This window comes from Mobula birostris, chromosome 28 (assembly GCF_030028105.1).
Source record: "Mobula birostris isolate sMobBir1 chromosome 28, sMobBir1.hap1, whole genome shotgun sequence".
Classification (NCBI taxonomy): Eukaryota; Metazoa; Chordata; class Chondrichthyes; order Myliobatiformes; family Myliobatidae; genus Mobula; species Mobula birostris.
In genome coordinates, this window is record NC_092397.1 from 16,983,521 (window position 1) to 16,998,389 (window position 14,869).

A 14,869-nucleotide genomic window follows, 5' to 3' on the forward strand; every position below is an offset into this window, starting at 1 on the left:
GTTGTTTAGGTGGGGGTGCTATAGAGTGGGGGTGTTCAGATGGGGGGGAGTTATAGAGTGGGGGTGTTCAGGTGGGAGGTGTTATAGAGTGGGGTTGTTTAGGTGGGGGTGCTATAGAGTGGGGGTGTTCAGATGGGGAGGGTGTTATAGAGTGGGGGTGTTCAGATGGGGGGGTGTTATAGAGTGGGGGTGTTCAGATGGGGGGTGTTATAGAGTGGAGATGTTCAGGTGGGTAGGAGTGTTCAGGTGGGGGGTGTTATAGAGTGGGGGTGTTCAGGTGGGAGGTGCTATAGAGTGGGGTTGTTTAGGTGGGGGTGCTATAGAGTGGGGGTGTTCAGATGGGGGGGTGTTATAGAGTGGGGGTGTTCAGGTGGGAGGTGTTATAGAGTGGGGTTGTTTAGGTGGGGGTGCTATAGAGTGGGGGTGTTCAGATGGGGGGGTGTTATAGAGTGGAGATGTTCAGGTGGGTAGGAGTGTTCAGGTGGGGGGTGTTATAGAGTGGGGGTATTCAGGTGAGGAGGTGTTATAGAGTGGAGATGTTCAAATGGGGAGGGTGTTGTAGAGTGGGGGTGTTCAGATGGGGAGGGTGTTATAGAGTTGGGGTATTCAGGTGGGGAGTGTGTTATAGAGTGGGGGTGTTAAGGTGGGGGGTGTTGTAGAGTGAGGGTGTTCAGGTGGGGAGTGTGTTATACAGTGGGTGTGTTAAGGTGGGGAGTGTTATAGAGTGGGGGTGTTCAGGAGGGGGGTGTTATAGAGTGGTGGTGCTCAGGTGGGGGGTGTGTTATAGAGTGGGGGTGTTCAGGTAGGTTGTGTTTTAGAGCGGTTGTATTCAGGTGGGGGGTGTTGTAGAGTGGAGGTGTTCAGGTGGGGGTGTTATAGGGTAGGAGTGTTCAGGTGGGGTGTGTTATAGAGTGGGGGTGTTCGGGTGTGGGGTGTTACAGAGTTTGGGTGTTCAGGAGGGAGGGTGTTATAGAGTGGGAGTGTTCAGGTGGGGGGTGTTATAGAGTGGGGATGTTCCGGTGGGGGTGTTATATAGTGGGGGTGTTCAGATGGTTGAGATGTTCAGGTGAGGGCTGTTGCAGAGTGGGTGTGTTGAGATGGGGTGGTGTTACAGAGTGGGGGTGTTCAGGTGTGAGGGTGTTCAGGTGGGGGCTGTTATAGAGTGGGGGTGTTTAGGTTGGGAGGTGTTTTAGAGTGGGCGTGTTTAGGTGGGGGTTGTATACAGTGGGGGTGTTCAGATGGGGAGGTGGTATAGAGTGGGAGTGTTCAGATGGGGGAGGTGTTATAGAGTGGGCGTGTTCAGGTGGGGGATTTTATAGAGTGGGGGTGTTCAGCTGGGGAGGTGTTATAGAGTGGGGATGTTCAGGTGGGGAGGTGTTATAGATTGGGGGTGTTCAGGTGGGGGCTGTTATAGAGAGGGGGTGTTCAGGTGGGAGGTTTTATAGGGTGGGGGTGTTCAGCTGGGGAGTGTTGTAGAGCGGGGATGTTCAGGTTGAGAAGGTGTTATAGAGTGGGGGTGTTCAGGTGGGGGCAGTTATAGAGTGGGGGTGTTCTGGTGGGGTGTGTCATACAGTGGGGGTGTTCAGTTGTGGGTGTTATAGAGAGGGGGTGTTCAGGTGCAGTGTTATAGAGTGGAGGAGTTCAGGTGGGAGGTGTTATAGAGTGGGGGTGTTCAGGTGGGGGCTGTTATAGAGTGGGTTTGTTCAGGTGGGGAGGTTGTTATAGAGTGCGTGTGTTCAGGTGGGGGCATTTATAGAGTGGGGGTGTTCAGGTGGGGAGGTGTTATAGTGTGGGTTTGTTCAGGTGGGGAGGTTGTTATAGAGTGCGTGTGTTCAGGTGGGGGCATTTATAGAGTGGGGGTGTTCAGGTGGGGAGGTGTTATAGTGTGGGTTTGTTCAGGTGGAGAGGGTGTTATAGAGTGGAGTTGTTCAGGTGGGGGGTGTTATAGAGTGGGCGTGTTCAGGTGGGGGGGTGTTATAGAGTGGAGGTGTTCAGGTGGGGGGTGTTATAGAGTGGGGGTGTTCAGGTGGGCGTGTTATAGAGTGGGTGTTTTCAGGTGGGGGGTGTTGTAGAATGGGGTGTTCAGTTAGGGGGTGTTATAGAGTGGGGTGTTTAGGTGGGGCTGTTATAGATTGGGGGTGTTCAGGTGTGGAGGTATTATAGAGTGGGCGTGTTCAGGTGGGGAGTGTTCTGGTGGGGGTGTTATAGAGAGGGGTTGTTCAGTTGGTGGGGTGTTATAGAGTGGGGGTGTTCAGGTGGGAGGTGTATAGAGTGGGGGTGTTCAGGTGGGGGGTGTTGTAGAGTGGGGGTGTTGAGATCGGGGGTGTTATAGTGTGTGGGTGTTCAGGTGTGGGGTGTTATAGAGTGGGGGTGTTCAGTTGGGCTGTGTTATAGAGAAGGGGTGTTCAGGTGTGTGTGTTAGAGAGTGGGGGTGTTTAGGTGGGGGGTGTTTGATTGGGGGTGTTATAGTGTGCGGGTGTTCAGGTGTGGGGTGTTATAGAGTGGGGGTGTTCAGTTGGGGTGTGTTATAGAGAAGGGGTGTTCAGGTGTGTGTGTTAGAGAGTGGGGGTATTTAGGTGGGGGGTGTTATAGAGTGGGGGTGTTCAGGTGTGGGGTGTTTGAGTGGGGGATGTTATAGAGTGGAGTGTTCAGGTGTGGTGTGTTATACTGTGGGGGTGTTCAGTTGTGGGGTCTATAAGAGTGGTGGTGTTCACGTGGGGGGTGTTACAGAGTGGGGGTGGTCAGATGGGGGTGTTATAGAGTGGGGGTGTTCAGGTGGGGAGGTGTTATGGAGTGGGGTCGTTCAGGTGGGTGGGTGTTATGGGGTGGGGGTGTTCAGGTGGGAGGTGTTATAGAGTGGAGGTGTTCAGGTGCAGAGGTTGTTATCAGGTGGGATTGTTCAAGTCGGGGGTGTTATAGACTGCAGGTGTTCAGGTGGGGGATGTTATAGAGTGGGGGTGTTCAGGTGGGGTGTATAGAGTGGGGGAGTTCAGCTGGGGAGGGTGTTATAGAGTGGGCGTGTACAGGTGGGAGGTTTTATAGGGTGGGGGTGTTCAGCTGGGGAGTGTTGTAGAGCAGGGATGTTCAGGTTGAGAAAGTGTTATAGAGTGGGGGTGTTCAGGTGGGGGGTGTTATAGAGTGGGGGTGTTCAGGAGGGAGGGTGTTATAGAGTGGGGATGTTCAGCTGGGGAGGTGTTATAGATTGGGGGTGTTCAGGTGGGGGCTGTTATAGAGAGGGGGTGTTCGGGTTGGGAGGTGTTATAGAGTGGGCGTGTACAGGTGGGAGGTTTTATAGGGTGGGGGTGTTCAGCTGGGGAGTGTTGTAGAGCGGGGATGTTCAGGTTGAGAAGGTGTTATAGAGTGGGGGTGTTCAGGTGGGGGGTGTTATAGAGTGGGGGTGTTCAGGTGGGGGCAGTTATAGAGTGGGGGTGTTCTGGTGGGGTGTGTTGTAGAGTGGGGGTGTTCAAGTGGGGGTTTTAATAGAGTGGGGGTGTGTAGGTGGGGGATGTTATAGAGTGGGGGTGTTTTGATGGGGGGTGTTCAGGTGGGAGGTGCTATAGAGTGGGGTTGTTTAGGTGGGGGTGCTATAGAGTGGGGGTGTTCAGATGGGGAGGTGTTATAGAGTGGGGGTGTTCAGGTGGGGAGTGTGTTATAGAGTGGAGATGTTCAGGTGGGTAGGAGTGTTCAGGTGGGGGGTGTTATAGAGTGGGGGTGTTCAGGTGGGAGGTGTTATAGAGTGGCGTTGTTTAGGTGGGGGGGTGCTATAGAGTGGGGGTGTTCAGATGGGGAGGGTGTTATAGAGTTGGGGTATTCAGGTGAGGAGGTGTTATAGAGTGGAGATGTTCAAATGGGGAGGGTGTTGTAGAGTGAGGGTGTTCAGGTGGGGAGTGTGTTATAGAGTGGGGGTGTTAAGGTGGGGGGTGTTATAGAGTGGGGGTGTTCAGAAGGGGGCTGTTATAGAGTGGTGGTGCTCAGGTGGGGGATGTGTTATAGAGTGGGGGTGTTCAGGTAGGTTGTGTTTTAGAGCGGTTGTATTCAGGTGGGGGGTGTTGTAGAGTGGAGGTGTTCAGGTGGGGGTGTTATAGGGTAGGAGTGTTCAGGTGGGGTGTGTTATAGAGTGGGGGTGTTCGGGTGTGGGGTGTTACAGAGTTTGGGTGTTCAGGAGGGAGGGTGTTATAGAGTGGGAGTGTTCAGGTGGGGGGTGTTATAGAGTGGGGATGTTCCGGTGGGGGTGTTATATAGTGGGGGTGTTCAGATGGTTGAGATGTTCAGGTGAGGGCTGTTGTAGAGTGGGTGTGTTGAGATGGGGTGGTGTTACAGAGTGGGGGTGTTCAGGTGTGAGGGTGTTCAGGTGGGGGCTGTTATAGAGTGGGGGTGTTTAGGTTGGGAGGTGTTATAGAGTGGGCGTGTTTAGGTGGGGGTTGTATACAGTGGGGGTGTTCAGGTGGGGGGGTGTTATAGAGTGGGAGTGTTCAGATGGGGGAGGTGTTATAGAGTGGGCGTGTTCAGGTGGGGGGTTTTATAGAGTGGGGGAGTTCAGCTGGGGAGGGTGTTATAGACTGGGGGTGTTCAGCTGGGGAGGTGTAATAGAGTGGGGATGTTCAGGTGGGGAGGTGTTATAGAGTTGGGGTGTTCAGGTGGGGGCTGTTATAGAGAGGGGGTGTTCAGGTTGGGAGGTGTTATAGAGTGGGCGTGTTCAGGTGGGGGGTTTTATAGAGTGGGGGTGTTCAGCTGGGGAGTGTTGTAGAGCAGGGATGTTCAGGTTGAGAAGGTGTTATAGAGTGGGGGTGTTCAGGTGGGGTGTGTCATACAGTGGGGGTGTTCAGTTGTGGGTGTTATAGAGAGGGGGTGTTCAGGTGCGGTGTTATAGAGTGGAGGAGTTCAGGTGGGAGGTGTTATAGAGTGGGGGTGTTCAGGTGGGGGCTGTTATAGAGAGGGGGTGTTCAGGTTGGGAGGTGTTATAGAGTGGGCGTGTTCAGGTGGGGGGTTTTATAGAGTGGGGGTGTTCAGCTGGGGAGTGTTGTAGAGCAGGGATGTTCAGGTTGAGAAGGTGTTATAGAGTGGGGGTGTTCAGTTGTGGGTGTTATAGAGAGGGGGTGTTCAGGTGCGGTGTTATAGAGTGGAGGAGTTCAGGTGGGAGGTGTTATAGAGTGGGGGTGTTCAGGTGGGGGCTGTTATAGAGTGGGGGTGTTTAGGTTGGGAGGTGTTATAGAATGGGTGTGTTCAGGTGGGGGCATTTATAGAGTGGGGGTGTTCAGGTGGGGAGGTGTTATAGTGTGGGTTTGTTCAGGTGGGGAGGTTGTTATAGAGTGCGTGTGTTCAGGTGGGGAGGGTGTTATAGAGTGGAGTTGTTCAGGTGGGGGGTGTTATAGAGTGGGCGTGTTCAGGTGGGGGGGTGTTATAGAGTGGAGGTGTTCAGGTGGGGGGTGTTATAGAGTGGGGGTGTTCAGGTGGGCGTGTTATAGAGTGGGTGTTTTCAGGTGGGGGGTGTTGTAGAGTGGGGTGTTCAGGTGGGGGCTGTTATAGACTGGGGGTGTTTAGGTTGGGAGGTGTTATAGAATGGGTGTGTTCAGGTGGGGGCATTTATAGAGTGGGGGTGTTCAGGTGGGGAGGTGTTATAGTGTGGGTTTGTTCAGGTGGGGAGGTTGTTATAGAGTGCGTGTGTTCAGGTGGGGAGGGTGTTATAGAGTGGAGTTGTTCAGGTGGGGGGTGTTATAGAGTGGAGTTGTTCAGGTGGGGAGGGTGTTATAGAGTGGAGTTGTTCAGGTGGGGGGTGTTATAGAGTGGGCGTGTTCAGGTGGGGGGGGTGTTATAGAGTGGAGGTGTTCAGGTGGGGGGTGTTATAGAGTGGGGGTGTTCAGGTGGGCGTGTTATAGAGTGGGTGTTTTCAGGTGGGGGGTGTTGTAGAATGGGGTGTTCAGTTAGGGGGTGTTATAGAGTGGGGTGTTTAGGTGGGGCTGTTATAGAGTGGGGGTGTTCAGGTGTGGAGGTATTATAGAGTGGGCGTGTTCAGGTGGGGAGTGTTCTGGTGGGGGTGTTATAGAGTGGGGGTGTTCCGGTGGGAGGTGTTATAGAGTGGGGGTGTTCCGGTGGGGGGTGTTGTAGAGTGGGGGTGTTGAGATCGGGGGTGTTATAGTGTGCGGGTGTTCAGGTGTGGGGTGTTATAGAGTGGGGGTGTTCAGTTGGGGTGTGTTATAGAGAAGGGGTGTTCAGGTGTGTGTGTTAGAGATTGGGGGTGTTTAGGTGGGGGGTGTTCAGGTGTGGGGTGTTTGAGTGGGGGGTGTTATAGAGTGGGGGTGTTCAGGTGTGGTGTGTTATACTGTGGGGGTGTTCAGTTGTGGGGTCTATAAGAGTGGTGGTGTTCACGTGGGGGGTGTTACAGAGTGGGGGTGGTCAGATGGGGGTGTTATAGAGTGGGGGTGTTCAGGTGGGGAGGTGTTATGGAGTGGGGTCGTTCAGGTGGGTGGGTGTTATGGGGTGGGGGTGTTCAGGTGGGAGGTGTTATAGAGTGTTGGTGTTCAGGTGCGGAGGTTGTTATCGGGTGGGATTGTTCAAGTCGGGGTTGTTATAGACTGCAGGTGTTCAGTTGGGGGATGTTATAGAGTGGGGGTGTTCAGGTGGGGTGTATAGAGTGGGGGAGTTCAGCTGGGGAGGGTGTTATAGAGTGGGGATGTTCAGCAGGGGAGGTGTTATAGATTGGGGGTGTTCAGGTGGGGGCTGTTATAGAGAGGGGGTGTTCAGGTTGGGAGGTGTTATAGAGTGGGCGTGTACAGGTGGGAGGTTTTATAGGGTGGGGGTGTTCAGCTGGGGAGTGTTGTAGAGCAGGGATTTTCAGGTTGAGAAGGTGTTATAGAGTGGGGGTGTTCAGGTGGGGGGTGTTATAGAGTGGGGGTGTTCAGGTGGGGGCAGTTATAGAGTGGGGGTGTTCTGGTGGGGTGTGTTGTAGAGTGGGGGTGTTCAAGTGGGGGTTTTAATAGAGTGGGGGTGTGTAGGTGGGGGATGTTATAGAGTGGGGGTGTTTTGATGGGGGGTGTTCAGGTGGGAGGTGCTATAGAGTGGGGTTGTTTAGGTGGGGGTGCTATAGAGTGGGGGTGTTCAGATGGGGGGGTGTTATAGAGTGGGGGTGTTCAGGTGGGAGGTGCTATAGAGTGGGGTTGTTTAGGTGGGGGTGCTATAGAGTGGGGGTGTTCAGATGGGGGGGTGTTATAGAGTGGGGGTGTTCAGATGGGGGGGTGTTATAGAGTGGGGGTGTTCAGGTGGGGAGTGTGTTATAGAGTGGAGATGTTCAGGTGGGTAGGAGTGTTCAGGTGGGGGGTGTTATAGAGTGGGGGTGTTCAGGTGGGAGGTGTTATAGAGTGGGGTTGTTTAGGTGGGGGGGTGCTATAGAGTGGGGGTGTTCAGATGGGGAGGGTGTTATAGAGTTGGGGTATTCAGGTGAGGAGGTGTTATAGAGTGGAGATGTTCAAATGGGGAGGGTGTTGTAGAGTGAGGGTGTTCAGGTGGGGAGTGTGTTATAGAGTGGGTGTGTTAAGGTGGGGAGTGTTATAGAGTGGGGGTGTTCAGGAGGGGGGTGTTATAGAGTGGTGGTGCTCAGGTGGGGGGGGGTGTTATAGAGTGGGGGTGTTCAGGTAGGTTGTGTTTTAGAGCGGTTGTATTCAGGTGGGGGGTGTTGTAGAGTGGAGGTGTTCAGGTGGGGGTGTTATAGGGTAGGAGTGTTCAGGTGGGGTGTGTTATAGAGTGGGGGTGTTCGGGTGTGGGGTGTTACAGAGTTTGGGTGTTCAGGAGGGAGGGTGTTATAGAGTGGGAGTGTTCAGGTGGGGGGTGTTATAGAGTGGGGATGTTCCGGTGGGGGTGTTATATAGTGGGGGTGTTCAGATGGTTGAGATGTTCAGGTGAGGGCTGTTGTAGAGTGGGTGTGTTGAGATGGGGTGGTGTTACAGAGTGGGGGTGTTCAGGTGTGAGGGTGTTCAGGTGGGGGCTGTTATAGAGTGGGGGTGTTTAGGTTGGGAGGTGTTATAGAGTGGGCGTGTTTAGGTGGGGGTTGTATACAGTGGGGGTGTTCAGGTGGGGGGTGTTATAGACTGGGGGTGTTCAGCTGGGGAGGTGTTATAGAGTGGGGATGTTCAGGTGGGGGCTGTTATAGAGAGGGGATGTTCAGGTTGGGAGGTGTTATAGAGTTGGGGTGTTCAGGTGGGGGCTGTTATAGAGAGGGGGTGTTCAGATGGGGGAGGTGTTATAGAGTGGGCGTGTTCAGGTGGGGGGTTTTATAGAGTGGGGGAGTTCAGCTGGGGAGGGTGTTATAGACTGGGGGTGTTCAGCTGGGGAGGTGTTATAGAGTGGGGATGTTCAGGTGGGGGCTGTTATAGAGAGGGGGTGTTCAGGTTGGGAGGTGTTATAGAGTTGGGGTGTTCAGGTGGGGGCTGTTATAGAGAGGGAGTGTTCAGGTTGGGAGGTGTTATAGAGTGGGCGTGTTCAGGTGGGGGGTTTTATAGAGTGGGGGTGTTCAGCTGGGGAGTGTTGTAGAGCGGGGATGTTCAGGTTGAGAAGGTGTTATAGAGTGGGGGTGTTCAGGTGGGGGCAGTTATAGAGTGGGGGTGTTCTGGTGGGGTGTGTCATACAGTGGGGGTGTTCAGTTGTGGGTGTTATAGAGAGGGGGTGTTCAGGTGCGGTGTTATAGAGTGGAGGAGTTCAGGTGGGAGGTGTTATAGAGTGGGGGTGTTCAGGTGGGGGCTGTTATAGAGTGGGGGTGTTTAGGTTGGGAGGTGTTATAGAATGGGTGTGTTCAGGTGGGGGCATTTATAGAGTGGGGGTGTTCAGGTGGGTAGGTGTTATAGTGTGGGTTTGTTCAGGTGGGGAGGTTGTTATAGGATGCGTGTGTTCAGGTGGGGAGGGTGTTATAGAGTGGAGTTGTTCAGGTGGGGGGTGTTATAGAGTGGGCGTGTTCAGGTGGGGGGGTGTTATAGAGTGGAGGTGTTCAGGTGGGGGGTGTTATCGAGTGGGGGTGTTCAGGTGGGCGTGTTATAGAGTGGGTGTTTTCAGGTGGGGGGTGTTGTAGAGTGGGGTGTTCAGGTGGGGTGTTCAGTTAGGGGGTGTTATAGAGTGGGGTGTTTAGGTGGGGCTGTTATAGAGTGGGGGTGTTCAGGTGTGGAGGTATTATAGAGTGGGGGTGTTCAGGTGTGGAGGTATTATAGAGTGGGCGTGTTCAGGTGGGGAGTGTTCTGGTGGGGGTGTTATAGAGAGGGGTTGTTCAGTTGGTGGGGTGTTATAGAGTGGGGGTGTTCAGGTGGGGAGCGTGTTATAGAGTGGGGGTGTTCAGGTGGGGGGTGTTATAGGGTGGGTGTGTTTTGAAGGGTGGAGGTATTTTGCTTGGGATGTATTGGATGGTGGGAACATGTTGGAGGTTTGGGGTTTTGAGGTTCAGCATATTTTTAAGAGGGAATAGGAGGATCTGGTTGTGTTGGAGAGTTGAGGGAATTTATGGTGTCGATGCTTTGGAGAGTGTTTACATGGGGAGGTGTTGGAGGGTGGAGATTTTTTCAGAGGGTCAGGTATGTTTTGGAGTGTGCCGGTGTTTTGAGGGGGTTGTGAGAGGTTGCTTGGGATTGTTGGAGGTTGGGACTTTGGGATTGTTGGAGGTTGGGATATCATGGAGGGTGATTGTGTTTTGGAGGTTTTGTTAGAGAGTGTTTTGGAATTGTTGGAGTTTGGGTACTTTAGAGAGTAGAGGACGTTTTTGGAAGATGTTTCGAGGAGTTGTTAGAGGGTGTTTTGTTAGAGATTGTGTTGTTGTTGGAGGGCAAGGTATTTTGGAGGGTGACGGTGTTTTGGGGTTTGAGGGGTTGTTACATGATGTTTTGGGGGATTTTAGAGGTTGTTTTGGGTTTGTTGGGGGTTGAGTGTGTTGTTAGGGAGTAGAGGGATTTCAGAGTGGGTTAGAGTTTGTTTTGTGGGTTGTTTGAGAGTGTTTTAAGGGTTATTGGAGGGTGGGTGTGTTGTTAGAGAGTAGAGGGTGTTTTGAGGGCTGTAGGAGGGTGTTTTGAGGGTTATTGGAGAGTGAGTGTGTTGTTAGAGAGTAGAAGGTGTTTGAGTGTGTTAGAGGGTGTTTTGCAGGTTGTTATAGAGTGTTTTGAGGGTTGTAGAGAGTGTTTTGCGGATTGTAGGAGGATGTTTTGAGGGTTGTAGGAGGGTGTTTTGGTCTGGGGGAAGGTTTCAGAGGAGGGGCTGCTCTGGACAGTAGGGGAGTTGGGGACAGGGCATTCGAGGTGGCCGTGTCCCCCGCACGGAGCTCTCGGTGACCCTCGGGGCGGGGCGCGGTTCGCCCGGGACAATTCACTCACTCGCGATTACGAGTGCGTGAGTCACGGGCTGTCGAGCGGGAGAGGTGAAGCCTCGGCGGCTGGTTAGCCGGGCTCAGATCAGCTCAGGCGAGCCGAGCGAGCAGCATGTACCCGGGCAGCCAGCGAGGCCAGGTGCCCTACGGCCGCTCCGCGGGGTCCGGCGGCGCCGCCCAGGTAAGAAAGGCTCCCGTACCCTTTCCCACCTGCCCCGTCCCTTCTCGACCCGGTCTCCCACTCCGCCAGCCCGGATCTCGGCTTCAGTATCACCCCGTCACCTGCGACCCTTAGACTCCCGGCTGGTTGACCCTCAACTTCAGCCTCCCGTCCTTTGGGGAGCTGACCCGTAACCCCGGCCCGGCTTCCCTGTCCCGAGACCCTCGGATCTGTGTGACTCGGTCTCGGGTGACTTCTCATCCAGTTCCCGTGACACCTCCTCCCCCTCCCCGGGCCTTGGTGACCCCTAGGTTCACTGATCCAGGTTCGATGACCCGTGACCCAGATTCTCGCGTGTCCCTGACTGGCGATCACTTGTTATGGTGCAGGGGATTCTGCAGTTCACGTTCCGTGTCTCTGTGACCTGTGACCCCGGGTCCTGAGAATCTGCAGCCTATGACCCAGATCCTGTGACCTTCAACCCCGTGAACTGTGTCCCAGATCATGCGATCTGGGCTCCGTGATCTGTGACCCCGGCGACTTCTGCTGGGCTGTCGGAGGAGGGTGAGACCGCTCCGGGAACGGAGCTCTCGTCCCGTCTCCCCTCTACAGCCGCCGGCCCCGAGCGTGAGCGAACCGAGCTGCCGGCAGACCTGTGAGTCTCTGCGCAGGGAGGAGGGAGCGTCTGTAAAGCGGGAGGGGGAAATAGCGTCGGGACAAAAGCTGACAGAGAGAGAGAGAGAGAGAGAGAAAGAGAGAGAGAGGAAAGGAGTGGGAAGAGAAAGAGGGAGGTAGAGCGTTAGGGAGGCACGGGAGAGAGAGACACACACACACATAGAGAGAGAGACGTACAGAAAGACAGCGAGAGCGCGATAGTTAGACTTACAGATTGTGACTGACACAGGACAGAATTACAACAGACAAAAACTAGGGTGGTGGAGTTGTAGAGATAAGAGTGAGTGAGTGAGCGAAAGGACAGAGGCCAGAGGCAGGTACAGCTACACCAGACTGCAGGGCGGACCGATCCCGGGGCAGATTTTCCTTGGGACTCGCTGTCCACTCGAGGCTCGGCCGGAAACTGCGCTCACCCCATGCCAGGGGTCCGTGAGTCCGCGCCGCTCTCCGGCGAGCTGTGGGCCCAAAATTCCAGAGTGATCCTTCAGGGTCGGTGAGGGAGCGCGACGCCGATGGAAAGGTGGCGAGGAGGGAGCGCCACGCTGACTGAGGGAGCGGTGCGGGAAGGGTGCGATGGAGAAGCGCCTCGCCACAGGCACTTCACAGGGGGGAGGTGTCACGGAGGGGCTTTGGGTGGGGACAGCGAGGAGGGAGCGCCGAGGAGGCAGCAGAGCGGAGTGTGGGCGTACCGAGTCCAAAATTTAACCCTCAGTCAGTCCCGGCGCTCTTTGTGGGATCTTGCTGTGCGCGAATTGGCTTCCTGGGTCACCGGGCTGGTGGTGGTGGGGAACCGTGCCATTATAAAATGGCTCACGGGCTCAGGTATGGTGACCGTGGCCCTCTACAAATCCCGGCGGGAATCGGGGCAAATCCGTGCGGATGGGGTCAGGGAGGCCAGAAGAGATGAGGCAGGGACAGGACCGACATTCCTGGGGAACGCGTCCGGAATACCCAGCGGGCCGGACAGCATCCGAAGGGTGTGAGGCGCCGGCGAGGATCGAAAAGGAACGCTCGCCAGCTCTGATGAGAGATTCGGCTCGAGGCCCTTCAGCCCGTCGAGTTTGTGCCCACCCACTTACACCGATCTCAAGGTACTCTCTCCCAGCCCACCCCCAATAAGGGTATTGCGGCGACGAGGAGAGTGAAAGAGGAAAGAGTGAAGGTGGATAAAGGAGGGAGGTTGGTGCTGGATTTTAAAATCTCCTCTCTCTCTTTCAGAAGCCTGGAGACCCACGTTGTGGGACGTCCTCTGCCGTGCCCTCTCTCTCTGCCCTCTCTGGCAGCCAGCAGTTCCAGTGGATGGTACAACCCTCGGTGGCAGGCCACAGTGCGTCCAGCTTCTACCCGAGACCCTACCCCTACCCCGAGCTGGGAAGCGTCCCCGGGACCTCGGATGGGCTGAGGTCGGGGGTCATCAGGGCCCCCTTCGGGGGCAGGCGGAGGAAGGAGGAGGAGGTGAGTGGCGGTTCATTGTACCAAAGGGCAACCATGCTGAGACATGATCTCCGCTTGCTATTGCTTGTCACATAGGCGAGGCCTCTCCCCTAACTGCCCCTTGAGGTGGTGGGGAGGGAGTTCCCAGGGTGCAGACACAGTAACATTGAAGGGACGGCGATGGGTGTCTGCCGGGCTGGTGTGTGACCAGCAGGGGAACCAGTGGGTGGTGGCCTTCCCCTGTGCCCGCTGCCCTTGGCAGGAGGGGTGGTGGGGGTTTGGGAGAGCCAGTGCTTGTGTTCTGTGCACCAGTGGTGGAGGGAGGAGGTGTTTAGGAGGGTGGGTGGGGTGCCGGTCGAACAGGGTGCTTTGTCGAGCTCCTTGAGAGTTGCTGGAGCCACAGTCACCCAGGAAAGTGAGGAGGGGCTGCCTGAGTCACAGATCCCTAGGAGCGGGTTACAGGCGGGGATCTAATCCAGGGATTCAGGAGGTTTAGACATAGAGTAACAGATCCCCAGGAGTGGGTTACAGGCTGGGATCTAATCCAGGAATTCAGGAGGTTCATATGTAAAATAACAGATCCCCAGGAGTGGGTTACAGGCTGGGATCTAATCCAGGGATTCAGGAGGTTTATATATAGAATAACAGATCCCCAGGAGTAGGTTACAGGCTGGGATTTAATCCAGGGATTCAGGAGGTTTAGACATAGAGTAACAGATCCCTAGGAGTGGGTTACAGGCTGGGATCTAATCCAGGAATTCAGGAGGTTCATATGTAGAATAACAGATCCCCAGAAGTGGGTTACAGGCTGGGATCTAATCCAGGGATTCAGGAGGTTTATATATAGAATAACAGATCACCAGGAGTGGATTATGGACTGGGATTTAATCCAGGGATTCAGGAGGTTTATACATAGAATAACAGATCCCCAGGAGCGGGTTACAGGCTGGGATTTAATCCAAGGGTTCAGAGGGTTTATATATAGAATAACAGATCCTCACGAGTGGGTTACAGGCCGGGATCTAACTCAGAAGTTCGGTGAGGGAGATTAAATTACCTGGAGTGAGTTACAGACCAGGACATGGGGAGTTTGGCGAATTTCAGCGGGTGTAGCAGTGACTGAGAGATTTTATCTAAAGGCGTGGGGCAGTCTGGTGTTCGTACAGGGCTCTCTACTCAGGGCAGAGCACGGAGTCCACGAGTAAAGATTCTGCCTCATACCCGACCAGACCCTCAGGACGGGATGTTTGGCCCCACAAAATGCTGGAGGAACTTAGCCCGTCAGGCAGCGCCTGTGGAAGGGAATGAACTGTCGGCGTTTCGGGCCGAGACCCTTCGTCAGGACTGGGAAGGAAGGGGGGAGGAGCCGGAATGAGAAAGTGGGGAAGTCTGCGGGTGATAGGTGAGACCAGGTTGGGGTGGGGTGGGGGGTGTTAGGAGTAGGGGATTGGCCCCTCCACTTTGGGCTGAGGTTTCTCCCACACACCGGACTCCATTGAGAAATTGGACGGCGGAGGGGAAGAAGCTGTTCCTGAATCGTTGAGTGTGTGTGTGTCTTCAGGCTCCTGTACCTCCTCCCTGATGGTAGCAATGAGAAGAGGGCATGTCCTGGGTGGTGGGGGAGATGCCCTTCATGGTGGCGAGATTTGTGCCCATGCTGGAGATGGCTGATTCTGCGACCAGTCTTGCGATCCGCACCAGCCTGCCCTGTTTCTCTTGACCGCGCTTCCTCTCCTTGCGGGAGAGAACTGCCCTCCGTGAAGGCGTGCCCTGCTGGCCAGCACTCCGGCGTCACGGAAGGCTGCCACAGGAGCTCGGCTCCCCCCCCCCAACCGTCATCAGGAACCCCCACCACCCGGGCCAGGCTCTCTTCTCACCGTTGCCGTCGGGGAGAAGGTACCGGGGCCTCAGGTCCTCAGGTCCCACACCACCAGCTTCAAGCATCAGGCTCCCGAGCCAGCGTTGGGTAACTCCACTCATACCAGCTCTGAACTGATTCCACAACCTACAGGCTCACTTTCAAGGACTTTACTCCCTGGAGTGTGGGAGAATGAGATGAGATCTTGCAGACATATCCAAAGTCGTAGATAGTCTATGCAGGCATTTTTCACCCCAGGGTGGGCGAGTCCAGGACTAGAGGTCATAGGATTGGGGTGAAAGGTGAAATATGACTTATTCACATTTCTCAAAAATACTTGTACAACTTGTTGCCTTCTGCTGTTTTTTTTTTGGTCAGTCTTTTTTGATGTACAGTTTCTCATTTATTCTAT

At 54.8% G+C, this 14,869-nt stretch overlaps 1 protein-coding gene across 4 annotated transcripts in view; it reads left to right on the forward strand.

Annotated features, from left to right (window-relative positions):
- The window catches only part of LOC140189242 (fos-related antigen 1-like), a 52,210-nt gene that overhangs the window by 17,559 nt on the left and 19,782 nt on the right, over positions 1-14,869 (forward strand). The window contains exons 1-2 of one of the 4 annotated variants that reach the window (XM_072245931.1): positions 10,284-10,511; positions 12,387-12,620. In XM_072245931.1, the coding sequence (XP_072102032.1) occupies positions 10,443-10,511; positions 12,387-12,620 (303 nt within the window). In that variant the 5' untranslated portion in view covers positions 10,284-10,442. Of the gene's footprint in view, positions 1-10,283; positions 10,512-12,383; positions 12,621-14,869 lie in introns of those variants that run through there. The other 3 variants (XM_072245930.1, XM_072245928.1, XM_072245929.1) reach the window with 3 other exon arrangements.